At 38.3% G+C, this 27,802-nt stretch overlaps 1 protein-coding gene across 1 annotated transcript; it reads left to right on the forward strand.

Annotated features, from left to right (window-relative positions):
* On the forward strand, positions 1 to 27,802 carry TDRD1 (tudor domain containing 1). Its single transcript, XM_059821358.1, has 25 exons — positions 1 to 5; positions 2,701 to 2,801; positions 4,200 to 4,270; positions 4,467 to 4,614; positions 5,018 to 5,123; positions 6,286 to 6,346; positions 7,949 to 8,053; positions 8,827 to 9,009; positions 9,658 to 9,804; positions 10,761 to 10,932; positions 12,472 to 12,555; positions 12,938 to 13,114; positions 14,312 to 14,419; positions 15,841 to 16,011; positions 17,426 to 17,674; positions 19,992 to 20,114; positions 21,271 to 21,381; positions 21,575 to 21,745; positions 22,841 to 23,086; positions 23,607 to 23,723; positions 23,937 to 24,047; positions 25,221 to 25,388; positions 25,735 to 25,956; positions 26,132 to 26,178; positions 27,710 to 27,802. The coding sequence occupies exons 1-25, from the start codon at positions 1 to 3 to the stop codon at positions 27,800 to 27,802; spliced, it is 3,297 nt and encodes a 1,098-aa protein (XP_059677341.1).

The following is a 27,802-nucleotide window of genomic DNA, read 5'->3' on the forward strand; positions in this document are numbered from 1 at the left end:
ATGACGTATGTTTTCCAGTATAGAGAAATGAGGATGGGAAACAGAAGTTAGAAGAAGCAGAAAACACCTTGTATAGAATATAAAGAGAAAGGACAAATGAAAGCAGAGAATAGGTTGGAAATGGGAGATGAAGGGATGTGTTTTCTAGCCTGCAGAGTAAAATTCAAATATTTTAAAATACAAATGCATCAATTTGATGTATCAAATTTCATCATTCTTGCATAGATCTTACAGCCACCTTCTGAATTCGTATGAAACAAGGTTGCCCAACTGATGTCCTGAGATAACTCTCATTTTACTGAAGAAATTACAGAAAGCAGCCATACAGCTTTCCTGCTGCTGAACGATGAACGTTCGGCCTGCGGTGCAGGTGTGCCTGCTGCTGTGAAGCTCGGACAGACCAAGCCAGGAGAAACCTGAGGCTGCTCAGGCACAGTCAGAGTTGTGAGTGTAACCTGTAAGTTTTTCTGACATTAAGAGCTAAGGACAGCGCTATCTGTTGCTCTGTTGCTAGTATTGAAACAACAAAGTCGGTACCGAGCCCGCGATTGGGACGGTTTTCCGAGATGAGTAACTCAATAACAGCTAGCTTGTTATTAAGCAGGCGTTCTTTAATACAGCGCTGGGCAGCACTGGGGATTGTTCCGCCACGAGTGCTCCAACAGGTTAGCAAAGCACCTCAGTTCATATACAGAAAAATCGTACATATTCATCAGATTTCTACAAAGGGTGGTCTTATGTGGATGAGTTCCCAGAATTCGTTTGCATAGTCCAAGCATGCGCAGTAAAATTAGGGTTAGGGTCTTTTCACCCTCCGGTGGTCGTTCATAGTCTTCCTCACACTGTCTGCTAGTTGAACTTCGGGCTTCCTTTGTCCATACACGGTCATGGAATTGGCTCATCCATCCTTTGGCCTCGGAATGTTAAGGAACTACCTCAAGGCCCATTTGATCTTATCAGGGAGTTACACATCTTGAAACATCCCATTATCAACTCTGCTCAGCAAGTAACTATGCAAATAAAGCTTCTATGTATCACAGTAGGGTCTCAGCCAGGGACCATCAGTGATTTAACCCTTCATTCAGTATTTTGCCACTCCCAATTATTCTTTCACCTTCTTGCGTCAGGAAGAGCAGTACAGTACCCGGATCCCCAAGGAACGCAGGGGGTTACTACTGCAACCACGGACGTTTCCCTGTTCCTTGATGAATTTTGCTGAGGACAAGAGTGAGAAAATCAGTGGTGCTTTTGAGTAACGCAATAAAAGCAGCCTCCTGAAACAGCCGGGCGTAACACAATTTATGACTAACGTATTCTTGGCCACAACCGTGCCATCCTTCAAGCGAAAACCACACAGCCTTCGCTCTCAAGCACCGGGCCAGGCAACACCCCCCGGCTGGTGCTGAGGAGGAGGTGCCAATTGCGGTGCCCACCCACCCCGCCCGCAGCTGGGGGTCTCCTCAGCGCCTGCACCTCTCGTTTAATCACACGGGCGGCCGCCACACATGTCTCTCCAAAGGCCGCTCCGGTCAGGGTAAGATGGCGGCACCGCCGCGCAGCGGCAGGCGACGGCTCGCGCCGGGAGCACGTGCCCCCGCCCCATCCACGCGCCGCCGCGCGGAGCGGGCTCCCTCGTGGGCGGGGCGAGTGTGGCGCCAACGGCGGGGAGGCGGCGGGAGCAGAGGCGCGGGGAGCCGGGGGAAGTCGTCTCTCCCCTGCGAGGGCCGGTGCTGCTTCTCCACCCGCCGCGGCCCTGGAGTGAGGGGCCGGCCCAGCCGGGGGTGGGGGCGCCCCGGGGGTGAGCGCTGCCCTGAGGGAGGTAGGGGGCTCGGGGCAGCGGGGGTCTGGTGCCCCGGCCTGTGCTGGCCGAGCCTTGGCTGGCAGCTGTGGGGTGGGGATGTTTAATTTTATTCTGAGTTAATTAAAATAGCACGTACTGGTACTACTCGGTTGTGGTTGAAAGCTCGTTTCTGGTTGAGTTGATTGCAGTAGCAGTTCATGTGCCCCAAGACTGCTCTGCTCTGTTTGCAAGTTCATTTTGATTTGATTTCTTCCACGTAACGTAGCAACAGATCATTTTTCTATTTAAAATACTTATATTGTGTGTTAACACTGGGAAAGCAGGTGCCAAAAGTTCATTTTGGCAGAGCCTGGCGCCGTAGTTTCACCTCAGACCATAGCTCTGCCCGCTCAGAAACTGGTTGTTGCCCCCCGGGGCTTCGGGCCTTTGCCCCCCGGGGCTTCGGGCCTTTGCCCCCCGGGGCTTCGGGCCTTTGCCCCCCGGGGCTTCGGGCCTTTGCCCGTGGTTGCGCTCCCAGTCGCTAAGAACCGATGAGTGCAGCTTATGCTTCAGTGGAGGGGCAATTTACCTCAACTAGAGTGAGGTCTTCTCGAGAGAGACTGGTCCCTCGTGAGTCCAGCAAGCTTAATGTGCAGGTTGTGACAGCCGCTCCTGCGCCTCAGTGCTCTCCTCTCATGAGGGACTTCTCATCACTTATTTTTAATCTGGAGTGTTCGTTGTTGGGATCTTTAATGCAGAAATTATTTTACTTTTTACTGTACAAATTAAAGAAATAGACAGTAGAGAATTAGTCTTCCAAAACTGATGCTTAAATATAGCTTCAGAACATGACTTCAAAATACTTTAATCTATTATTTGTGTGCCTGCCTGAATTAATCTTTAAATCCATGCTTTTGTAGTTACCTGGCCTACAGCCACCTTTTGTCATACAGCCACCTTTCGTCATACTCTGATGGGAACATTTACATGATGGCAGAACGACTTCACAGGAAGAACAAAGGTAATAAAGTCACAGGTGGAGCTTAAAGCAGCAGAATCACAAGTGCCAACTTCCTGTTGAAAAGCTCTCAGTTTCAAGGCTGAATTTCTGAAATATCTAGCAAAAATCAGTATTTTGTGAACAAACAATACAGGGTATTTTTTGCCAAGTGTAGAAACAGTACAGAAAATTTTAACTACAGCACAAGTGCGAGAAAAGAGAGACTTTGTCCAAAACTTGACAAAGGTATCTTGACTTTGTTCTTCTGTAATTGTGTGTATGCTTGATTATTAATAAACATCATCAGTATGAGTATGGCTTATAAATACAGCTAACTCCTAATTATCCAAACTTGTGTGGGCTGGAATGTCTTAGATAATTGAAAAAGCAGGATAATTGAGAGTACTGGGGAATTTGGCACAGATACATGCAGCAGGACTTGGAGTTCCTTCAGCAACGTTTCTTGCCTTCATCAGTGCCTCAGTACTGTCTGATTCATGTTCTCTTTTACTCCAGATGCAGGGGGGAAGACTTGATTCTGGGAGATCTGCGATAGCTTGGTGTGCAGCCATCTTGGGTCTGGAGTGTTCATGAAATTTGATTTCATGTTAGGCAAGAGTTTTAGTTCAGGCAAAGTTTATGAGATTAACTTGCTTCCAGGTGGGAAAAAAAATGCCACATAAGCTTTATGTTGGCTAATAGGCCTGCCAGACTGGAACAAGCTCAGAATGGCATGTGTAGTCTACAACTGAAACAATTTTTTTTGGTAGGTAAATGAGTTGCCTACTTATAAAAACATAGTTCCTAGTGTATTGGTATGCAGACTTAGTTGAATGTTTGTCTTGTGAAAGTTGTTTGATAATAAACTCACTGGGAAGACCACAAGGCTTATAAGGCACTCATTGGAAAGTCAAAATCTCTATTCAGAGTATTTTGTTTCCGAATACTTACTAATGTGACAAAACTATGCATAAGTATAAATTTAACATGGACCACATTTTCAACAGTATTGAAAGAAACCTGTACTGTTTCAGCTACTGTAAAATTGCCTATTATGTATTTCTGCCCTATGGATATTAAAAATTATGTAAATTTTTTTTTGTTCCTGCCGAACAACTTTAATTGAAACAAATTTATGGATGGAGGACATTAAGACTTATATCGAGTGATAAGTACAGAGCGGTGAAACTGTTGCTTTAGTAATACTACTCATGGTAGGTGTGAATAAATGTAGTATCAGAGTGATAACAGGAAGTGACTTCCAGAGTGTGTCATGGTCCTAGCATCTCCATTTGCTCAAAAAAGCTAGCAGAATAGTAGGAGTAGATAAGAGCCTTGTGTCTTCCTGCAAATACTCCATAACACAGGCATGCATTAGCGTTGTTAATCAGATCCCTTTGCAAATACTTCTGCTTTTAGGAGGTTCTGTGGAAGGTGTAACTGGTAGAGGGAACTTGCTGTTGACAGCTGGAGCCGATAAAGGAAATACCGTGAGTTACTGCATTTTATAATTGCCCCAAATATTCTGAGTGTTTCTAGATAGCAGAAATGATCAGCATATATTGCTCTTTCTAGAACTTTTGAATTTTGACTCTCTTGGTTGTCACATTTTGGTATATTAGAATATTTCTACCCTAATGGGTAGCTTTTTTCTGGTAAGAATCACCTAAAATTTTTCTTCCACAGGTGTCACATTCTGATTTGATTCATGAGAAGCCAAAGAAATTGCAGTATTCCTCTGAAAATGTTTTCTCTATCAGCTATGATAAGAGTCTCTTTAGTTCATTAATGTCACCCCCTCAAATGAGGACTTGCCATCATTGTGGTCTGTTTGGTAAGTGCCTATTGTCCTGTAGTCTGTGATTCATAGTGTATTCATCGATGAAACAAGATCAGAAGGTTTGCTTAGAAATGTTTTAAAGTGGATGTATATTTTTATCTCTCAGATGCAAGTGTAGTGACTACTCAGAACATAGTTGGAGTTATGGAACTGATAAACGGAAGAGAGCATGTCCTTAATGAAAAATGTTGGTTTTTTTCCTTCATAAATATAGAAGGAATTTGGGACATCTGGGGCAATAATGTCTGATAGCTATATGTGAATACAAATACCTGTTTGTATGTGCTAAGAACTGTAGTGGAATTGTCTTGTAAAGCAGTTATTAAATAATACATGGAGTCTGTATCTTAACAGCTGTTGTCTCTTCTGATACAGATGTTTCTCTCTGACTTTTTAGGATCCCTCAGGTGTTCACAATGCAAGCAAATATACTATTGCTCTGCAGATTGTCAGAAGAAAGACTGGCCAGCACATAATGTTGTATGTGAGCCAATTAAACAGAAGTAAGTTTGTTAAAAGTTCTGCCAAAAAATCTTTACAGAAAGACAATACCCCTCCCAATACAACTTAAATGACCATGTAAAGGCACTATTACAGTAAAATACGTTGCTTATTCTTAGACTAGTGCTGCATTATCTCATACTTGTCAGAAAACTCAGCTCTGCTGCTTTAGAAGGGTGACTTGAAAGATATTGTTGGAGTTCTTAAGGTGTTCTGTAGTGTGACTTAAAGCAAAAGTGTTATTTTTACTTGCGTCAGAACTGTGTGAGCATGCAGTAAGAATACCAGCTTATCACATGATGTTGTTATTGCTGTTAGTGACATAGGGAAGGGAGGAGAAATGAGTCTGTGCTTTTCAGCAGTGGCATGGTTAATGGATTGCATTTAACAGACTCCGAAGAGGCACCCTTTGAATCTAACTGTAGCCTCAGTGAACTTCATGGGTATTTTATCTTTGATGAGCACAGCTGCAATTAAAAGAAGTCTCAGCCAGGCCATTCTCTAGCTGCTCATTATCGCTTTTTGACATGCAGGTTTAGATGCTCAAGAGATCACTCCCTAATCTGTTTCAATTAAAGTAAGCACTATTAGGTTATGACACAGTACAAACTGACTGGCTGGCTTTGGAACAGTTTAGGGGAGTGATCTGAGCATTTAAGCTGACAATCTCTAGCAAGGAGTGATGATTGCAGTTCAGTGAATCTGCAAGCAGGTGTCCATAATCAAAGTTTACAAGAGATTTTTTTTTTCCCCCCACAAGTTTTGCTACAGTGACTGAATGGAAGGGGGACACGGGGACAATCTGGCGTATATGTTATCTGGATATTACTTATGTATTCAACTGAAATAGCAACATTTCTTTTTTGCAATTTTACATTTCTTAATGTTTGCTTGGGATTACAGTGTTAGCAGAACTCTACAGCAACATGCTCTATTTAAATCAAAATTAATTTGTTTTTTATTGATGGCATCAGGAAAAACACACTAAGTGTTCATGACAGGGAAGTAATTTACCATTCTGCATTTTCTTGGAGGAGGAATAAGGCTTGACAAAACCCACATATTGTGAACACAGCCTTTTTGTTTTATTTGCGAGTAGATGTTATGAATGCTACTTGTCTATCTTTGGTTCTTCAAAATAAACATGTTTTTCTTTGATTACAGTGTAAGTAATAACAATGGAGGCAAGTTACCTGCTAAAACTAAGAAGGGAGTTTATCTTAAGGTACAGAATACAATTTTCACTATGTCTTGAATGGATCTGCTATGAGCTAGTTGCAATATGCTTAATTTAACCTGTGCAGGAAAGGAACAAATTCCAAATATTATAATCTGCTCCTTTTAGAAAGATCAGTGCTTCAAATCAAAAGTTACTGGGAGAAGCATTCAAAAATATGTTGCTTCTAGAGCCCTTAGCAACGCTATCAGACAACTCATTTTTTGTTTGAAAAAATATTTGTGAAGAAGTTAAAAATCAAAGACATGTATGATGAGAAATATTTTAGGAAGGAAACAGATATAGCTTGTCCAATTCAGAAAAATTCTGGTGTCATCTTGTTTTCTGTGTAGATCATGAACTGATGCTTGGAGTCTTGTAAATTGAGAAATACATGTAATGTAGTATTGCGTAGTAACAGATAGAGATAAGCTTTTGTTTCTTTGCTCTAGCAGGAATTAAATGTGACACAGTTCTTTGTAATGTTTTGGAGTGTCTCTTGATCTTACTTTCAGCCAAACATTTCCTGTAGTCTTCCTATGAACTCTTCTGCAGGAGATCATTTTGCTGTCTTCATGGTTTCTTGGGATGATATTTATGAAAGCGAGTATATGTGCATACCTCCAACTAGCCTCATGTTTGCACCATACAAGAAAACTCCTTTGTCATACACTTCTTTGAAGTAGTTCATTCATCTGTTTAACTTTTTGAAGGAATTTAGAAAGGAGGCTTCATTTTGGGTCATGAGACTTCTGTTTGTTCATCCTGATAACTTTCTGCCATGTGTACTTGTGACTGTGTTTTAGTAAAACTGATCAACTGATAGTGAGGGACCTTTATGTCAAGAGACCATACCGTATGAATAAACAATTTGTAGCAAATTTATTTTGAAATCACAGGTTTTATTTTTCCCTGGTTCATCTGAATCTCGAGCAAGTTCTGCAGAAGAAAGAGAGCTTATATTGCATATTGAACAGTCTTTAATGCATTTTGCTATTGTACTGTGAGATGTGTTTTTATGGAAAATGTTCTAGAAGGATCTTTGTTGCAAGTAAACAATTAATTTGGCAGTTGTAACACTAATCTCTGTGCATTGTCTGCAGTATGTTCATCTCAATGTAAAAGATGTTTCCCCTAACAATGCACGTAAGATTATTTTTCTAATGTTTTTAGTATGTCACAGACACAGATGGTATGTGTTACGCAGGTTATACTAAACGTTTAGACTTTTAAAAAAATGAATGCCTGCAGTTAGAGCAGTAGCTATAATCTACTCTGTGGTGTGGAAGCAGATGGAATTCAATTCCTCTTATTTCTGAAAGTATCACATAGCTGAGTTGTCCTGTAAAACAGGTGCGAGTGAAAGGTAGAGGTGAACGTGTGAGACTTCAGCACTTGTTTTTCATTCTCTGTATAGTATATGTCTGTGATAATGTTTTAAGTTATTTTCAAGAGTAATACAAAGTCTGTAAGACTTGTTATTGAAAGTCAGCAAAAGCACTTTTTTACATGTTTCTTGAAATAATAAAAAGTTCTTTTTTTGTTTGTTACTACAAGGAGCTACAGCTGAACAAGTCCAGTTTAAACATAACTTGTAGCTGTTTTAAATAGGGTAATTTAACTGTTGTGGATTCCCTCAAGACAGACGAGCACATCAAGAAAATAATGCTTTCAGATCTCCAGACTCTAGGGATCAAAAAAGCTATGGAAGTACAGGTACTTTTATTCTGGAAGAATCCTATGATGCTTTGTTAGGTTGCATTTGAAGCCTTGTTAAGCATATACAGCTGCATGTCACTTCATGTCTTTGTTTCATTTTGCTCACATGTAAAATTCCTTTATTTTTACAAAGATGAGTAAATGCAAGCAGGGGCAAGGGGAGTAAGTGAGGGTGATTATTTCTGTGAAGGTGAACATTCGCTCTCTACAACTACCTGGAAGGAGGTTGCAGAGAGGTGGGTGTTGGTCTCTTCTCCCAAGTGACTAGTGACAGGACTAGAGGAAATGGCCTCAAGTTGCGCCAGGGGAGGTTCAGGCTAGATATTAGAAATAATTTCTTTACTGAGAGAGTAGTGAAACATTGGAATAGGCTGCCCAGGGAGGTGGTAGAGTCACCCTCCCTGGAGGTATTCAAGGAGCGTGTGGATGTGGCATTGTGGGATGTGGCTTGATGGGCATGGTGCTGTGTGGTGTTGGGTGGGTTGGGTTTTTTTTTGTGGTTTGTTGTTTTTTTGTTTTGTGGGTTTTTTTGTTTTGTTGGTTTTTGTTTTTTTTAGGTTGGACTTGATGATCTTACAGGTCTTTTCCAACCTTAGTGATTCTGTGATCTCTGGTTTTGTTCCCTGCAGTTAATTACTGCTAGATTCAAAAAAAAAAGAACAAAATAAGGTATAGGTTGAAATGCACTTACTGAAATGAACACTAGTTCTGAATAATATACTGTAGGTTGTTCTTGCATAATTATCATCTACTATGGCTTTTCTCTTTAGGGTACAGTAACAGAGTTCAAGAGTCCAAATGAATTTTATATACAGATGAGTTCTCCAGAAGTTTTAGACCAAATCAGTAAACTTTCTGTGAAACTACAAGACTGTTATGCTAACACAGTTATTCAAGAGCAATATATTGCTATCAAAGGGGAAGTCTGCGTTGCAAGGTGTTCCTTGGATCAGGTAACATCTGATTATCCATAAAATAACCATTCTGTGTTGAGCTCATCGTTTTGCATGTTTTGCTTTTATGTCTCTACCAGTGAAGGCTGCTAATTAGAGATCAGTTTATTGTGGTGGAATTGTGGTAGTAACTAACTTTATAACATCTGGAACTCAAATTTAAGGTACTGATTTTTTTTCTCCCTCTAAAAAGTTTACTTCTATGTGTTTATGTACTTGAGTCCTGTAGGCGCTGTTTGTCATACTGTTGTTTGGAGGCTGTGTGTGTTCTTAGCAAGTTTCAACTACTGTAGTTAGAACAGTTTGGTATGTGACTCTGCTTATTTAAGGAAGTTATTCTTACTTCATTCCTTACCTGACACTTCTGGTTGCATTTCTATGGCCACATCTAGTCCTGTTTCCCTTCCCACCGCTTTTTTGTATTTCTTCCCCTTTTTCTCCTCCATTGTTAGCAGATTCTTGATTTACTGTACGGTAGCCAATACCCATAGGAGTAGAATTTTATCTTCATAGCAGTCAACACTACAGTGAGTTGTGTTCATTTGAGTCGCTTCAGAATTAGTCAGTGCCTTTGTTGATAAACAAACCTGGTGAAGTAAAGCAAAATATGTTGTATTCTTACTTAGATTATAATTTATTCCTACACAGACCTGGAATAGAGCACTGGTAAAAGATGTGGATATATTGCAAAAGAAAGCACAAGTATTCTATATAGATTATGGAAATGAAGAAAATATTCCACTCTCCTGGATTAAAGCTCTACACAAAGACACTGAACTGTTGTTTCCTCCATGTGTGAGTTCTATTTTCCTAACAGTAGCTGAGGTATTTTAAATGAATAGCTTTGAAATGGGTGTAACTCGTCTCTCAGTGTAACTGTCATTATCACAGTATTTTGTGTTCACTGGAAATGATGTGGTAAAAACTGCTATACTACACTAAGGTTCACCTTCTGAAATGTTTCCTAGGTATTCCAGAAGAGTGAGGAAGGCTGCTTGGCTTTTTTCTTCCTAGTCCCAGAATTCTTGGGTTCTGAGCTGATAAAAAAGCCCTGCAGGGCGGTTAGGTCTGCATGGCCCTTATATGCCAGAGGACAGCAGGGGAAACATTCTGCCTGTATGTTCTAATCTGGTCTCATGCAGTAGTGAAAAATCACTTGTAGTTTGGGCAAACTTTGTTTGGGGGAAAGACAGATGTTGGTCTGAGTTCATTGCCATACTATATGAATGTTTTTTGTTACAAAATAGATGGTCTAGCTTTAAACATACTAGTTTAACTTACAGATTAACTATGCACAGAGAAGAATAGAGAAGCATTCATTCAACCAGTGACAACGCTGACTAGCAGTTACTGGAATAATCTTTCATAGCTTATCCAGATGACTTTCTGCTGGGTCTATAAAAGATTTGGAGGGCCGTTTGAATCTTGGCTTAAAGCTCTCAGTGTCTACCAAGGGCAAGTTAGGACACGCGCCTGCGGTCAGATGTGATGTGTGATACAACCATGCCTCATATAAGAGAGCATAAATAGTGGGAGAATCAGAGGAAATGCAGTTTACAGTTTGAACTTAATTTCCTAATTTGTAACTCTCTTGTAAAGAAGGTAGTTGAATTGACAGAGCTTCAGATTCCAACAGCAGTTTAACTTATATATGTAAGATGATAATTCTAAGGGCCTTAATTATTTACTTGCTTTTTCTACAGGGCAAACAGACCCCTATCCCCTCTTGTTCTAATTGTAATTCTTTCCAGGCCATTAAGTGTTCCTTTGCTAATTATGATCCAAAAGAAAAAGGATGGAATGAAGGCACTGCCAGCTTTTCTTCCCAACTCATGGGAAAGCACTGTTCAGTAACTGTTGTTGACGTATTACAGGAGGAAATGATGTTGAGTTTTTCTGTAGATGTTGTTCTCCCGGATTTTGGTAAGTACGGGGGGGGGGGGAACCCAGCACAACTGATAAGTCTTTCATGTTCACTTTCCCTACCACTGCCCAATACCTTTAAAAGAGGAGATTTTTTCTTTTTCTCTCCTCCCTTTTATCACTCTCCCAACCTGCCCCTTGATTTTTTTTTTAATTTTCTTTTATTCCACCTTTCCATATAAAGGTAACTTTAAAATATCTGTACCTGAAATATCTTGTTATGCTTAATAACCTTAAATTTTATTAAGGTTACTTTTGCAGTAGAATTGTAGTAAATTCAGCATTTTTGGGATTATCTTGTTTATTTTTCTGTTTTAATAGGTGCATGCAAACCTGGGACCATGTTGTTCCTTTTATCTCATGCATTTTTAACTCTTTAAAAATGATAGTTTCCACTTCCACTAAGGGTTTTACCAGCTTTCGTACACGCTCACTAAAAAAAGTATCCCAAAGAAGGTGCAACCACTGGATATTGTTGTATGTAGTTGGAAAACTGTAAGCATGTTTACATTTCTAACTTAGCAAGCCTCAGTGGATAGAGACAAGCAGAGCACCTGACCTTTGAGGAGTCTGAATTCAGATTTTCAGTTGAGCTAAGGGGGTGGCTTTGATTGTGGAAACAAATTAATACACAGAAGGTATGCCTGTTGTCGTTGTTGGGAGGGCTGTTTTGTTTGGGTGTGTTTTCTGGCTGCAGAGCAAGAACAATATAGTGCCAAGAGCATATTCTTTTCATTGATACCCAGTCCACAGAAACTTTGAAGGAAGTGATGGTTGATCCTCTTAGCTTGCTAAAATTCCTCATGCGCAGGAAGCTTATCTCCATGTCATAGTCCCTGCAATCTATAAAATGATGGTTCACCTTAGTCCTGTGTAAATTCAACTGGTTCAGGGTTGTGCCGGGCATATTTCACGCTTGGTTGCTTTACAGCACACTAATGGCACAGCAGTATAGCTTGCCAGCCTCTTGGAGGGAAGATCACAAAAATATCACTGCATTCATGAAATGTTGCATGCATCTATTCCATGTCTTCACAGGTAACTTAAACACCTGTATTCAAGTTTTCAGTTGAAAATAATTATATTGAAAGCTTGGAATACTGTTTCATGCATTGGAAGTGGAATATGTAATAGCTAAGAAACTTCCTATTTCTTTGTAAATCTTGGTAACTCATTGCATACTTAGTGTTGTAAATATGGAGGTAAGTTACGAATCCTTGTGTCTGAAAAGCTGTGATCAGTTTTTCAGCTAACAGTCTTCAGTGTCTATGAGTAAACATTGATTGTTACAGCTTTGCTAATTTTATTTAGTAAAACGGTCGTGGAGCAGTGAATGTCTTCAGAAAACTCAAGTAGTTGAGTTACTCTGAAACTACTTTTATTTTGCATTCTAAGCATGTTAAGTGCTCAACAAATAAGTAGAACATGCTCACCTTGTGATAGGGATATAGGTCAGGCTCAGAAGATGGTACTGAAATGAAACTAAATGATGACTATCTTGTATAGTAAATAATTTTGTTTATTACATTTGTATTTTAGGAGTCTGCCTAGATAAAGTACCTTTAGAAATGAGGTCTGATGTAACTCCAGGAAGTAATGCCAAAGGAGGAAACTCTCCAAGAGGTAAGCAAGCAAATCAGACTTCTTAGTAAGAGAAGGAAAAAACTTGGGAAATTTTAGGTCCTCCCATGTTGCATGATATTCTGAATGTAGTAAATATTCTAGCTGTTCACGAGCATCACCTCCGGCTTAAAAACATTGGCTAGTGGAGCTTCCTTCAGTTCACTAGTGGCAGTAGCACATATGCTTTGTAATAGTATAAAGTACTTGTTTAGTACTAGTTTAGATGATTTTGTGAGCATTAATTTCATGGTTAATGTGACAGGAGCCTTCAAAGTCCAGAGAGTCAGCAAAAAGAATAAACTGCTTCAGCATGTTTAAATTTTCAAAGTCATCTAGCTTTTGATCAGCAACCTCTTTTTTTCTCTTTTTTTTTAATGTACAGTGTCAGAAAACCATTCTAAGGGAAGTAAAGAAAAAATACCTGAAGAGGAAGAATTTCTTCACTGTGCTAATTCAGTTGCAGAGTGTGTCTCCATATGTATCGGAGATGCATTTCCTGGTGTGGTTTCCTGCATTCAAAGTCCAGAAAACTTTTTCTGTCAGCAAATACACAGTGCCCGTGAGTGACACATTGAAAACGGGATGTAAGATACGTAGTATGGCATTTTTCTCTTCAGTAGAGAGTGGCTGGAGGGAGGTGTTGCTGGTCTTGTAGTTTGACCTGAAATGGTGATTCCCTGTAGCTTTAGGCCATGCCCGAGTCAGTTAAGAGCCATGGTGTTGTAGAGGATATTTTTGGCAGTGTTAGCTGTTAATATCTCTTACTAACATGTAAGGTGATAATTTATGGGTAGTCTGAGTAGTACGAAGTAGAAAGATGGTGTGGCATGGATTTTAACAATCTGAAGTCAATTTGTATCACAAATATTTAATGTTAAATATGTTCTCTCCTGTTCCAGAAATGTGAGTTTCAAATTACTTTGTTTACTCCTATAATGCCTTGTTGCTTTACCGCTGGAGGAGAGTGTTTCCTTATAGGCTGGATGCATAGACTGAACTTCTTTGTTACGTAGTTATGGGGAGAATATCTGAGTATGAGAAGACCAGATAACAGTGCCCAAACCCTGCTTTGGTGTCTTCTGATACAGTAAAATGTAACTCCTAAGTCACACTAGAATCAGAGTGCTAGGCTGCAGGGACTTCTGGTGCATCTCCCACAGCGCCCATAAACAGGTATCTGGGGGAGAGTAAGAGCACAGTAAGTTTGTGGCGTGTGTCCTGGCACTGTCCAAGCCAGGATTTTCTTTTTTTTTTTTTTTTTTTTTTTTTAGCTAAAAGGGCTTTTGCAGCTGGATGTGACCTGGCTTATCTCCTCACCGTCAGAGGAAGATTTCTGTGTGCTTGTGCAGCCTTTGAATTCTGGGTAGACTCATAGCATAGCATGTCCTTTGGCAAGAAATGACACTTGTCATTTGCCTGTTGTTTGAAGAGCTGTCTTCCTTGGTTTCTTTCTAGCATGCCTCCACTAGCTTGGTTTCAATTCCTGCTGGCTTCAGTTTTGTTCCTGTGTTGAAAAAGTCTGTGACTGGTTTTTTTCTGTCTGTTCTCTTTACCACTGTGATTCCTCAGACTCACATGAGGACTCTCTTCAATATTACTGATTGAAGAGTCTTAGTCTCATGCTATTTTTATATTATGTGAAATAATCTCCATTACACTACAAGATGCTCTTCTAGGCTTTGAACTTAGGATTTGTGTGCTTTTGTAATAATTACAAGATAGTGTATGTTCCAAAACTTATATATTTTAATATCAGGTCAACTTGCTGAGCTTCAAGTTTCTCTTAATGAACATTGTGACAAATTTCCCAGTAGTCCAGCTTTCCGTCCTGCTGCTGGAAATGTGTGCTGTGCCCAGTTCACAGGTAAAAATGGAGTGAAAATATGGCTCTTAATTTATGTTGGTTTCATTTGTTATAAAAATAAATATAATTATGTTTAGAATTGTTTCCTATTGCTTTTTTTATTTGTGTCTGGTTTTAGCTGTGGATAGCATTTAGTAGTGATTTAAAAAAAATTGTTAATAGCAAATGATGACATATATAAAATACTAGTTTATAAAAAGACCGTAAAAAGGTCCCTTCATTGAGCAAACTCTTAACACTGGGTTCATTTTTGTATAAAGGAGCTTTTTAAGAGATTGTGAAGAAATTTGGTTTTTTATATGTTGGTGAGCACTGTTTCCTGTGGCTGGAAATAAATATAGACTTGAAATTTTAGACCCCAAAAAAGGGACAGAAGAAATGGGATTATATGTAATGATGCTGCTCTGATAGATGACTTCTCAAAATGTTATTTAGCTAAGACCTGGTAGTTGTGAATTGTATGTTCATAACTTAGTTTCCACCTGACAGTTATCACTGTCAGGTTTCTATGGGTCTCCTGACAAAATTGAATCTTGCCTAAACATAAGCTAGTATTCTGCATAAAGCAGTGGTTTGTGCTAGGAATTGGTAAGTCTATATGAAAGAAATACCTTTTATTTATAAGAATCTGAAGTCTTGTTTGCCTGAGTGCAGTAGGACGAAGGTGAATCTCTTTTCCACATAGATCATTCTCCTTTTCATCCAGCTTTTAACGAGAGAAAAAAGACTCCACACATTGCTGTTCTTACGCCTTTGTTTCCGGTCAGAAATGTTGCTACTATAACTTCTTTATAAACATTCCTCATCATTTATTTGTTTCCATTTCCTGTGGTTTTGCTGCTTGGAATAAATAAGACTGAACAGATAAGCTGCAATAAATGCTTTTTTGCACATTCAGAAAAAGCTAGTACTGCCAATAAGCTGTCTTGGCATTTGAATGGGTGCTGGTTTCAGGTGCCTAGCTAGGGAAAGCTATCAGTTCAGTATCTTGGATGTCTTGATAAGCTTGAGTAAGCTTGTATTTCTATTTTTCAAATATTTTAATTGAATTCAAATACTTAAATCATTAGATCTGTTGTGTGGCCTTTGAATTGCATGTCATCGTGGTCAGCTGAGATACTGTTTGTTTGTTTAAATGTATTGAACTTAAGCACTGCATCCCCATAATGTAGACAATTCTTTGTTGCAGTATGTATTTGTGAGGGTGGGGGTCTTTATGGAGAGAATGAGTTTGCAGCACTCGACTCATATGAAGGGTGATGGTGGTACATGTTGCATCATAAGGGTTTTGTGAAGGTTTGTGTGAGCTGTAATGCTGCTGTTTGAGATTGACATTGCATTTTTGCATTGGTCTGCCCAAAATCATTCTGTTCTCAGAAGTTAAAAGAAAGTACAATGAACATCTGTATCTTCCTTTCTAGAAGACAATCTTTGGTATCGTGCTGCTGTTATAGCATATGTTTCTGAAGGTACTGTTTTGGCGGGCTATATAGATTATGGTAATTTTGAAGTTCTTCCGCTGACTAGACTTCGTCCTATGATTCCAAGATTAATGGACTTGCCAGCTCAAGCCATAAGATGTACCTTGGCAGGTATGAAATAAATGATAAACTGTTTCAAACTGGATAGAGGCAAAATAAGTGGGGTTGCATAATGGTCACACCTGTAGTATCTTACATTGAAATACAGGGAAGGATGGAGATAACAGTAGGTGTTATTTTCAGAATGCTTAATTGTTGTGGCATACCTACAAAATGCGACAAATCTTTCCTAACATACCTGGTGACCTGCAGTTGTATGTTTGGAAAACTGTGTTATATTAACATACCTGTTAGGTTTTGCATGTGCTTTTGTTCTAAGCAAAATTCAGTCACCTACTGGATTTGTGGAATTCTTAAATCTGTTGTGGTTCTAACACTGCACGGGAAGGTAAAATTTTGTTTTGTATCTTGAAATTCAGAATTGTATCTGTCCCCCTCCCCTGGGGCAAATCTAGTAAAAATACTGGTAGTCTCCTCTCCGTAGGCTTGTGAAATATGTCAAGTTGGAAAGGATGTTGATGTTTCCTAGTTCATCCTTCTGTCTCAAGCCAGGATCATAATGTGGTTTTTTTTGATATACTTGTTGAAGCTGCTGTTGGAAATTGTTTATTTTTTCCGTTCCTATCACTATGCAAGATGGTCCACGCCTTTGCTTCAGTACTCTTCCTTTAGAATACTTGGTGTCTGTCCTTCCTTTAACATACTTGTTCTTTAATCTGCTTTTCAAATTTTGGTAAAGTTCAGAGCAGCCTTCTAGCTTCTTACTTTGGAGGAAAACATGAAACAATGCTTTCCTTGTGTGTAGAGATGGAACCAATGCATATGGAATGTGGCCTAAAGAAATCTCTTTTCTGGGGCAAATCGTGATGCCTATAGCTGATAGTGTTCTAAGACTAAGAAAGGTCCTAACTACAACATGGATACGAAAAAGTGATCAGATAAGATGTTTCCTGAGTAGAATCAAGGATTACTGCTGCATAAAATACATCTTTCTGGAAGGCAACTTCTGCCAATCTGTTACTATAAAGTTCTGGTTATAAATTGCGTTTTAGAAATAAATTTAGTAGCATAAAGAATAAATGTTCAAGGATTGAGAAGCTTATAGTAGCAGAGATGTTGGCTGAGAGGTGGTTAATGTTGTTCCAAACTATAGGTTGTATTCATGAGACTCAAAGACTGACACTTCTCAGGCATTCATACTAAGGAAGTATTAAATCTGAATTGATGCTTCTCTTTGTGTAATAGACTAGTTGTACATGATCTTTGCCAGATTTTTATTAAATCCAATTACTCAAAAGTTCAGAATCTAAATAATTGGGTTTGTTACAAGCATGAAGAGTGAGGGTGAGTTACTTAGTATATCTGCTGCTTAATCTATTGTTTTAAACAGTGTTGTTGTACCTTTCCACATATTGTTGAGACTTGGACTGTCCTCAGAACTTTTCCATACTATATGACTTTTTAGGTGTAAAGCCACCATTAGGAGCCTGGACCTCAAAAGCTATTTCTTTTATGAAACAACTGGTGAAAGACAAAGTGTTCACAGTAAAAGTAGTGGATAAAGAGAGTTACAGATCTGTGGTGGAGCTTGTAGACACATCAGTTACTCCAGTAATAAATATATCGAGCCATCTCATAGAGAAAGGCTGTGCAGCTGAGGAATCAAGGATGGCCTTACCAGCAATCGGAATGAGTGATGTTAAGCAAGCAAATGGTGAGTACAAGCATGTCCTGCTGAACTGGCATTATTTAACCTCCTACTAGAATGGGCGCAAAGAATGCGGGTTCTGGTAAGAAGTTTCCAGTCTGGCTTATGAAGTCTAGCCTTCACAGCTCTGAAGTTTAGCCGTTGCAACTTTGCCATGAAGAAATTGTGTGTTTGCTTGTGTGTCTGTATGTTATGTATATATGTGTGCATACATAACAAAGTTGCAATTGCTTACTTTTAGAAGACCGTACTAGTCTTTAACTTGCTCTGGTTAGAAGTCTTACAATTTCCAGTTGAAGTGGGATATGACTAGTTAATACCTGCTTGTTCTTATGCCCTTGTCTTTTGGCTCAAATAGTATTTCATCTTCACTGTCCTGTATTTTACGCCTAAACCCACATATTTAGTCCTTGAAAACTTGTTTAACTGCAGTAGCCTATACAACTTCAAGACTATACCTAAATTGCCTTTTTTGCATTTAGTGACTGAAGCTTCAATTTGAGACATTTGCAAATTCTGTCAGATTTCTTTGTATTGTGGGAAGATTCCTAGCTTCCTTATATAAAGCATGTTAAGCCCCTCTTTTTCTTCTTGTCTCTGGTAGAACTATACATTCTCTCCTGATCCATCTGTAGTGAAAACTGGGGGAAGTCTTTTTGTCAAGGCTATGTACAAATCCCTTAATTTTGATCTTCCTCACTAGATGTTTCGTGGCCAGGACATGGGATTGTTCAGCCTGGGGAAGAGAAGGCTCCAGGAAGATCTTACTGCAGCTTTTCAAGACTTAAAGGGGGCTTATAAGAAAGATGGGGACAAACTTTTTAGCAGGACCTGTTGCAACAGGATAAGAGGGAATGGTTTTGAACTAAAAGAGGGTAGATTTATACTAGGTATAAGGAAGAAATTTCTTCCAGTGAGGGTGGTGAAACACTGGAACAGGTTGCCCAGAGAGGTGGTAGATGCCCCATCCCTGGAAACATTCCAGGTCAGGTTGGATGGGGCTTTGAGCAGCTTGATCTAGTTGAAGATGTCCCTGTTCATTGCAGGGGGGTTGGATTAGATTACCTTTAAAGGCTCCTTCCAGCCCAAACTATTCTATGATTTTATGATCTTTGTTCAGAAGGGTAAGGAATCTTGTATAAAATTCAAATGAACGTAACTTTCATAGTTATATCCAAACACATTTTGGTCTATAGCCATCATCCTGGACCTGTTTTGTACTTCCTAGGTTTCTTGGTTAGTTCTTGCCTCTTTTGAGCCATTTGTTAATTATTATTTTTCTTGTCAATCTTTCTTCCTTCTGGAGTGGTAAATTCAGCCAGCTTCTATTTCTTTGATCATATTTCTTAAAATATGCTGACTGTGCTTTGTCCCTTCCAGTAGGGATCTGGCAGTTGCTTACAGTGTGAAGGACAGTCTTGTATTCCACTGAAAATAAAGATTTGAAAGCCTGTTCGTGTTTGGGGTGGGTTTTTTGTGGTATTTTTTTCTTTGCCTGTTGGCAATATGACTTCCTAAAGTAATCTGCTGTCAGACACAATACTGGGCAGATGGAACAGCATCTCAGCGTGGCCATCCTTGAAGCTCAAAATTCTCTTGAGCTTCATTTTCAGAAAAAAGCCCGAACGCTTAGAGCTGGAAAGGTCTACTGAGGTCGGAGGCCAGCCACTTGGACTCAAGTCTTAAAAAGGCTGACAGTATTTCTGGTTGCTGCTGCCTACCACAAGCTGTAACAAACTTAACAGCTATGAAAAATACAGGAAGATTTAATAATATGCTAATGGAGGGAATGCTGGCTTCTCTGATGTGCCATAATTTAGTTTTCACATGATCTATTCTATAGCTTGTGTTAAATAATAAGCTTCTTTCAGGTACTTGGGTATAACACACAGTGCAAACTTCTGCAACCAGTCTTTCTATTAATCTTTTTGTTCTTTCTCCTCCTTAGACCATTTCCAGTATGTTCAATGACAGCTGTTTCCTTCTTCTATGCCCCCCTAGCCTGTTTCCCCAGAACCAAGGTTCCCTAGGGTCCTTCTTGGTCAGATTATTGCCGCCTAGTCTGTAGCTCTTTGTGTGATTACTATTCCTCGCTCATCTATGGCTTGCCCTTCTCAGTAGCGATTGAATACATTAAGCAACTGGCACGTTTCTCTTACTTTTATTCTGCAAAGAGGCTCTCACTGGTAATTAGTCTGTTGGATTACTTATAACAAGAAATTTGAGGACATGAATGAGTGTTCAGGAGATGTAAACTTTTTCCTGTAAAAATTATTTTAATTTTTCTTCCTTCTTCTACGTCTCTCTTCTCCTTCCTCTCTAGAGGACACAAAGAAAAAAAGAATTTGCAAGTGGAGTAAATTAACTCTTAAACAAACAGTAGATGTTGTAGTGTGTACGCTGTACAATCCTGGAGAATTCTACTGTCAGATTTCAAATAACAGTGGTAAGTTTATTCAGCTTTTTTCTTTCTGCTAGTTGCTCTACTTCCTGATTTATCATTTATTATAGTTCTAATGCATTACTGTTTCAAGTGAGCTTATACTACCAAGGCTTACCTCTGAGTTTCTGTATCTAAGAATACAAGTGGCATGATGAAGAAATTGGATCATGGTATGTAGTGACTCAGATTGAAATCTGAAAATGTTGAAGGTAGGCAGTTGAATAAATTTTAATCTAAGAATGTAGAGAAAAGCGAAAAGAGCTACCATAACCTAGGCAAAGGATGAGTAAACAGAAAATAGCAAGTAGCAGACATGTTCCCTGTGCCCATACAATACTTACTGGAGCTCTTTTCTAGTACTCTGTCCTGTTCTAATTTATAAAAATTTGAAAAGATTCAAAAGAAGTAAAATAACATTAAAATTAGAAACCGTGGCTTTTGAGACTTGACTTGCTCTTGAATAAGCTCAAAAAAAAAAAAAAAATCTTTTTTCCTCTATTTGTATGTATAAAGACTTCTGATAGCCACTGGCTTTTTAACCTACTAGAAAAAGAGCATGATGAAATTCAGTGGCTGGAGGTGGAAGCTAAATGCATTCAAACCAAAAAATTTAGGGCAGATCTTAAAAAGTGAGGGAAGTTTATTCCATGACTTATCTAGGGATAGTATAGATTCTTCATGGCTTATCGCCTTTAAGACATGACTGAATTGCTTCCTGAAAGTGATGTTATAGAGCAGGCTAAAGGACTTGATGTAAAAAAATTAAATAAGCAAGCAGGATGAGATCACATAGTCTGTCATATACACTGACTGAACTAGGTAATTCCCGTGGTGTTATCTGGCTGTAAAATACACTTTAGATTTTGGACTGAAGGGTGCTTGTTGAATTAGTAGGAAGAATTACTGGTCATTTTGCTATCATACTGAACTAATTTGTCAGTAAATTCCAGCTATCTCGCCTCTTCCTGCTAATAAGTCTGTCTCGTAAGTTAAATAGTTAACTCAGTGTCAACAGTTCTTTTTTTATGAAATTCTAAAATTCATGGAAATCTCCCATCAAATTTTTTGTAAGTACGCTATAGAGTGAACAGTATTGATAAAGTTCAAGTCAGCTTATTTTGTTGATCTTGTCTTTGGTTTTTTTCTTTCTCATTTTCAGAGTTACTTGCTCTAAACTTACTTAACAAATCGTTGTCTGAATACTGTCAGAAAACTCCACCAAATGTTTCTAAGCCTGAGAATGGAGAACCTTGCTGTGCTTTTTTCTCTGGTAAATAAAAGACCAAAATATTTTTTGTTTTTAAAGGGTGGACATAAAGCAAACAAAAAAATAAAATGGGATATGTGGTAGTTTGCATTGGTAGAGGATAGTAAAGAATTGGATTTACTTACTAAAAAATAAATGCTGGTAAACTTACTAAATATGTGAAGTTTTTTGTTTGTTTTTTAATTTTTAAACTTAGATGATGGTAACTGGTACCGTGCTTTGGTGCAAAACGTTACTTCAGATGGAACTGTTAAAGTATGCTTTGTGGACTATGGAAATGTTGAGGAAGTACCACTGGATAAAATACGGCACATCTCATCCTCATTCCTAAAACTTCCATTTCAAGGAATTAAATGCTGGCTCTCAGGTGGATCTTATTGATTCTTTCTCTCGTAAGAGCTATTGCATGTAGAGACTTGCTGCTTTGGGGGAAGGAGGTGATGACTGGGTATACTTCACAGAACGGTTTTTGGGGTTTTGGGGGGGGGGGGTGTTTGTTGTCCTGTGGGTTTTTTGGTTGTGTTTTTGTTTCTTTTTTTTTAATAATAAATGTCTGTGTGGCTTCCAGCCTCTGGAAATTGTGGTAGCCATTGTTTTAGCTTTACTAAACAGCAGAGTGGCATTTAACAGAAAGATGGTGGCTCTTCCCTGAGCTCCTGCAGTGCTGTGGAGTGGTCTGCATGGAGGTTACTTACTGATTTACCAGTCAAAGGGAACTTGTTGTTTAGTTCTGCTTCATCTGTAGTGCTTACTAGCTTTTGGTTGCTGCCTTGCTAGGAGTAAATGTGCTTTTGTGCAACTTAATTATTTCTCAAAATTTTTGCAGGCAAAGGACCTCATCGGTTTCTATGAAGCAAGTTAGCCTTTCGTTTCTCTGTAGGGATGTTTCATTTGATCCCTGCAGAGTTTGGCACTGTACTGCTGTTTCTCAGTCTTCTACCAATTCTCTGCCTCTTCCTTTCCCACACCAAATAACTTGAAATTCTACAGAATTACTCTTTCTCTCAAATGTAGTCTACTTGGTTTAAAAATAAAAAATGTGGAAATAGCTCAAAACCACATTTCGTCAAGGTTTCTTCTGCTTGGTTTTTCTTGTCTCTTAAAACACTTAGTTTTTCTGCTCCTTTGATAAAAAAGCTGTGTTAAACTGATTCATAAACAGTTTTAACAATGTTGTTTGTGCTAAGGCACAAGGATTTACTTGGCAGAATATCACAAAATGTAGAAAACAAAACTTGGGAGTCCTGAGGAAATGTATTCTTTTAGAAGAAAGGAGGAAGAGGAAGACCAGTTAATAGGATGAAGTACAGTGTGTATCCCTAAGGTAGTAAAAGTAGCCTTGGTATTTAGAGTTGCGCTTTTTTTTTTTTAAAAAAAAAAGGATTTTTTTTTTTTAAGGAAAATATAATGTTGAAGAAAGTCACTTAATGAAGATATTTTGAACAGTTCTTCTACTTCCTAGGTATAAAGCCTGGTAATAGCAAATGGATTCCAGAAGCTACAGCAAGATTTCATATGTACACTGCAGGGATAAAACTTCAAGCCAGAGTAACTTCCCTTTCCAGAGATGGGGCAGGTGTAGAGCTTATTGACAATTCCACAGGTCATCCAAAAGTGATCAATGAGATATTAATTTCTGAAAAATTGGCTGTGAAGGAAGTTCTACAAGATAAAAATAACTTTCCAAACAAGTCTGTTGACAAAAAAGGTAATTAATTAATGTTAACTTTTAGCTTGAACAAGAATTTTCAGTATTCCAGCCTTTAACCATGATCTTGCTGTTTAACTATAGTTAATATCAATAATAAACATGCATAGTTTTGATTTATATTGTGTTTCTACAGTTAAACACAAGCTGCCCTGCAGGTGGCATTATAGACAAAAAGAGAAAGATAAAAATCGCTGGGTTTGTCTTAAATGAATGCTATTTGAATATTTGATAGTAGAGAGTTACAAATTTGCTATAACTGAAACTTTTCCCATGTTTACCCATGTTTACCTTCCAATATCTTATTTTTCTGAGGTGTTTTTTTACTTTAGCTACTTTTATGTGCTAATAGTTCATGAACAGCAAATTAAGCAAGCATTATCTTGGTTTAGATTTCTCTTCTTGAAGTGAAGACATGCAGTTGTCTCTAAAAATCAAAAAGATATTCTGTAACAGTTACTTAAATATGTATGTTCTTGGAGAAAAGTGGTACACTGCATTTTCTTACTATTTCTATTAGAAACCTCACTTGGGCACTGGAATTTGATTCACTTGGCTATAGATGAAACTGTATCTGTCTGTGTAACAGAAGTTGTAAGCCCAGACTTGTTCTACGCTGTACCGGTTCAAACTAAAGGTAAGAAAAACTGTTCCTAATACCAGTAAGAAGTCGCTGTTGCAAGCTAGTTAATAAAATGAATGCCTATAGCGAACTGAATCATGTGGAAATGTAACTCGGACAGCAGAAAAATATAAAAAATGCCAAAAGTGGGAGCAGGGGAGCTTAAAAGTAAGTATGCTCTTCATTATACCCAAATATGGTAGTTATCAAATCTTTTTTTTTCTGTAGATCAAGAGAAGCTACATAGGCAGTTGATTGAACTAGAAGGCTATTGTAAATCTTGTAAGAACCAGCCTTTCAAACCAAAACTGGGTGAAGCCTGTTGTGCCAGGTTTTCAGGTGAGGCGATCATTCGTTCTTGTATGTCTTTGACCAGTGTAAAACACAACTTTCATTTTTTGCTTTAGAAAAAGGAAAAATGTCAACTTAAAATGCTTACAGATCTCTTAATTCTGTTACAAAGGATGGCCTGGCTGCATCTTTAGGGCAAAGAAACTGACAGTGCAGGAGAGAAAATAAGGAATAGGTTGTGCCCTGCAAAATGTATGGAGCTTTAAAGAGGAAGGAACAGCTAGTTACTGTTTAAACTGAAATTTGTTTGTGCTGCCCTGAATCATAGGGGCATGAAATTCATGGCAGAGCAATAGTGCACTTGCATCTAGACAGACCCACTTCTGGTTTGGGGTTGCCTTGATGGTTTTTTTTGTTGTTGTTGTTGTTGCTTTGTGCGGTGACACTGGCTATGACAACTGATCATTCAGCCTTGTTAGCCTAACAAGCTATCCATGCTTAGTGAACTGTTAGTTCAAGTCAGAAGTATTCTTAACAGTGAGGGAACTTAATTTATTGTCTTAGTCTTTCAGAAGAAGGGATACTCTGCTGATATATTAGCTCAATATTTAACAAATAAAGTAGTGTTGACTCATAAATATTAAATGTTGACTGCATGTGGATTGTTACAGGAGATCTGGCTAAGTGCTGAAAATGAATTTGGGTGCTAGATCAGACGACAGTTCATGGAAAACAGGATAGATGAATTAAAAATACTAGGCAGACCACAAGAGTATACCCAAGTGTTTGACAGTTGTTTTTTAAATTCCACTGATTTTTTTTTAATTACCTTTTTTTTGTTATGGCTTCTCAGGATAATTGAGGAAGGATTATTTTATTTTTATTTTTATTCTTGGTTATGTTTTGAGAGGGAATATGCATTGGAAAACAAAGGTAAGCAGCTAGAAATACAGTTTGCAGACATCCTTGAAAAAGTTTTGTAGTAAAAATCTTATCTGCATAATTTGAGCAAAATTCTGAAAGTAACACTTAAATCTTTATTAATAACAGCAATCAGAAACTATTCCCTTGTTCTGTGGGCTTGCTTCTTGTCAAGTGGCCTTTTGTATATACCAGAGTATTTAAAAATTCTGGAAAACTATACAGGTTCTTGTTCTCAGGATAAGCTGTGTTTATAAGATGGTACTTCACATGTGATTCTTCTTGTCCCAATCTTTTCAGGTGATGGCCGTTGGTACAGAGCTCTTGTTCTAAAAGCTTCTCAGTCTGTAGTGAAAGTACTATATGCAGACTATGGGAACACAGAAACTTTACCACTTTCAAAGGTGCTGCCAATCACTGATGCCTACTTAAAGCTGCCTTTTCAGACAATTATATGTTCACTTGCAGGTAAAAATAAAACAAAAACAACCAAAAAGCCCACCCCCAAAACCCCTGACTGGTTTTCTTGAACATTATAAATCTGTACCTAGTCTCATGATGGCATTCATTCCTTAATACTGATAAACAACATGATGATCTGCTGAAATAGTATACTGGTTAATACTGTGAAAACTGTTCTAGAAAGTATGTTTTTAGTTAATTATCTGTAGAATTTAAGCTATTTATATTAGAAAAATTCAGCATCACCTTTTCAAAAGCAGTGATAGCATTACATGTAAGATTCACGTCATATCATAAAGTCATAAAGGAATTCTCTATAGAACAAACTTGATGGTACTTTTTTTTTTTGCAGGAATAGAGAAAGCTGAGTGGTCTCCATTATTGCTTGACAAGTTCAAAGAAATGTTATTGAATAAATACGTCACAATTACAGTGAAGGGGATTAATGGAAATGTTAATTTAGTAACAGTGGAGAAGCTTTCTGAAAATGGTAGTCTGAATGTAGCTGACAAACTGGTAATGGAAGGTCTGGTCAAATCCTGCAGTGCTGAAAACTTACATACCGAACATCAAGGTACATGCTTTCGCTTTATTACTTCAAATTACTTAATTTGAAGAACTGTGGGCATGTGGGATGCTTAAGTGACTTTTCCTTCTAAAAACCTTAAGAGTCCACACATCACCTCTTAAATTAGGGAAGCAGTGTCCATGTGTATTTTGCTCACTCACTTCCTTTTGTTTTTTTGTAGGCAATGGAGGTGAGACCAAATGCTGCTGCAAAGAATTAAAAATGCAAGTAAGATTCAGACCAAGCAATACTTGCTTTATTACACATGCAGAATTTAAAAGAAACCCTATGTGGGAAGCAAGTGGGAGTAGGGAGATAATAGCTAACTGCAGCATTGAAGATACACAAAGTGAATCTCCCGACACTTTTTCTCAGTTTGTTTTATATGCAGTAATAATTAGAGCACCCTGAAACTGAGGGATGATAGTGTATAGAACACACAGGCTTCATTAGTCTATGTTTTGCTATACATACAGCTCTATTTTTTTTTTTTTCTAGAGTATGAAGGCTCAGGAGTGTTACTTTCGTCTGTTCTGTCAAGGTAGTTGCAGTGTTTTGCATAAACTGTGTTATTTGGAGAAAGGGCAGCTGGATTTTTTTCAGTAATACAGCTGTGTTTTGCTGTGAATACAACTTGGCAGACAGCTGCATATGTAAGAAAATTCTTACAATGTGTATTTCAAGTAGCAGAGATTAATATTAATATGTGCCACAGTTTCAGTTGTGAAACTAGGGCTGAGAATCTGAGTTCAGTAGAATACTGGAATTTGTAACAGTGTTTGTCAGTTCCACAATATTTCTTTTTCTTTTGAAAAAAAAAAAGACGTGTCTCTTGCAGATAGGGCATATTCCTGTAATTTTTGAAAGCTTTCTGGTTGTAAGCTTTCTCAGTTTTTATTTTAACTTAGGCTATTTATGAAAAAATAGAACTTTAAGTAACTTTGAGTAATCTAAAGTATACCAGAAAAGATCCATCAGCCTTTCCCAAAGTGAGGATCTTTGTCAGAGAAGTGAACAAAATTTTGAATTTTAAAGATAGAAACCCCTTTCAAGGATGGTTCAAACCTCCCCCTCTCCCCCCAGCCAGAGGCGGCAAGGTCAAAAGCAAAAATAGGCATGATGATATTTTGGAGGTAGGAAAAGAGCATTTCTGTTCAAGGTCATTTAGACTTTACCGCTTCAGAGTAAGCATAGTTACTAGGAGTTTAGTGGCAGAAAGGCAGTAAAACTATGCTGTTCCTGATTTCTCTGTCCCAGTGTAGGCTGTTGAACCTCCTTTTCCCTTCCTCCTCTGTATCTCTTTCATCTTCCAGTTTGATGTAGCTAATGTCTTTTCTGACTTCAACTTGGTCACTTTCTGTTTTCTGGTCACTTTCTATTTTCTGGTATCCTTCCCTACTTGGATAAGTGTGGCTCAAAGTCTCGTGACAGACTAAGAGAAGACAGAAGATTCCAGTATAACTGAAAGCATCAGGAAATAGACATCTACAAATAACCAAATTTAAGATCCTGATCTCAGTCTTAATTTGTGTATTTCATCAATTTGGTGAAAAAAAAACTGAAGGGGGGGGGGCGGGGGGAAGTCGGCTACAGTTCTACTGGCTTTTTCCCCCCTCCAGAAGATTTTGCAGCAGAAAGGATCATTGAACTAATGGGGACTTAGCTGAGTTTGTAGTTTTGGGATCCACCCTAATCTGAAATCAGCAATTAAAAAAAAACCAAAAATCATATTTCTATTTTTTTTCTGCTTACTCCACAGCTTAAAAAGCATGAACAGATCCTACTTTTCCTTTTAAACAAATACGGGAATCCAGATGAATTCACTGAAATGAAAAAACTGTTGGACCACTAA

The sequence above is a fragment of the Gavia stellata genome, chromosome 9 (genome assembly GCF_030936135.1).
Source record: "Gavia stellata isolate bGavSte3 chromosome 9, bGavSte3.hap2, whole genome shotgun sequence".
NCBI classification, from domain to species: domain Eukaryota; kingdom Metazoa; phylum Chordata; class Aves; order Gaviiformes; family Gaviidae; genus Gavia; species Gavia stellata.

Coding starts and splice junctions, on each gene's coding strand:
- TDRD1 (XM_059821358.1), top strand. Junction 16,012..17,425: donor CATAAGATGTACCTTGGCAG/GTATGAAATAAA, acceptor ATGACTTTTTAG/GTGTAAAGCCACCATTAGGA. Junction 17,675..19,991: donor TGATGTTAAGCAAGCAAATG/GTGAGTACAAGC, acceptor CTTCCTCTCTAG/AGGACACAAAGAAAAAAAGA.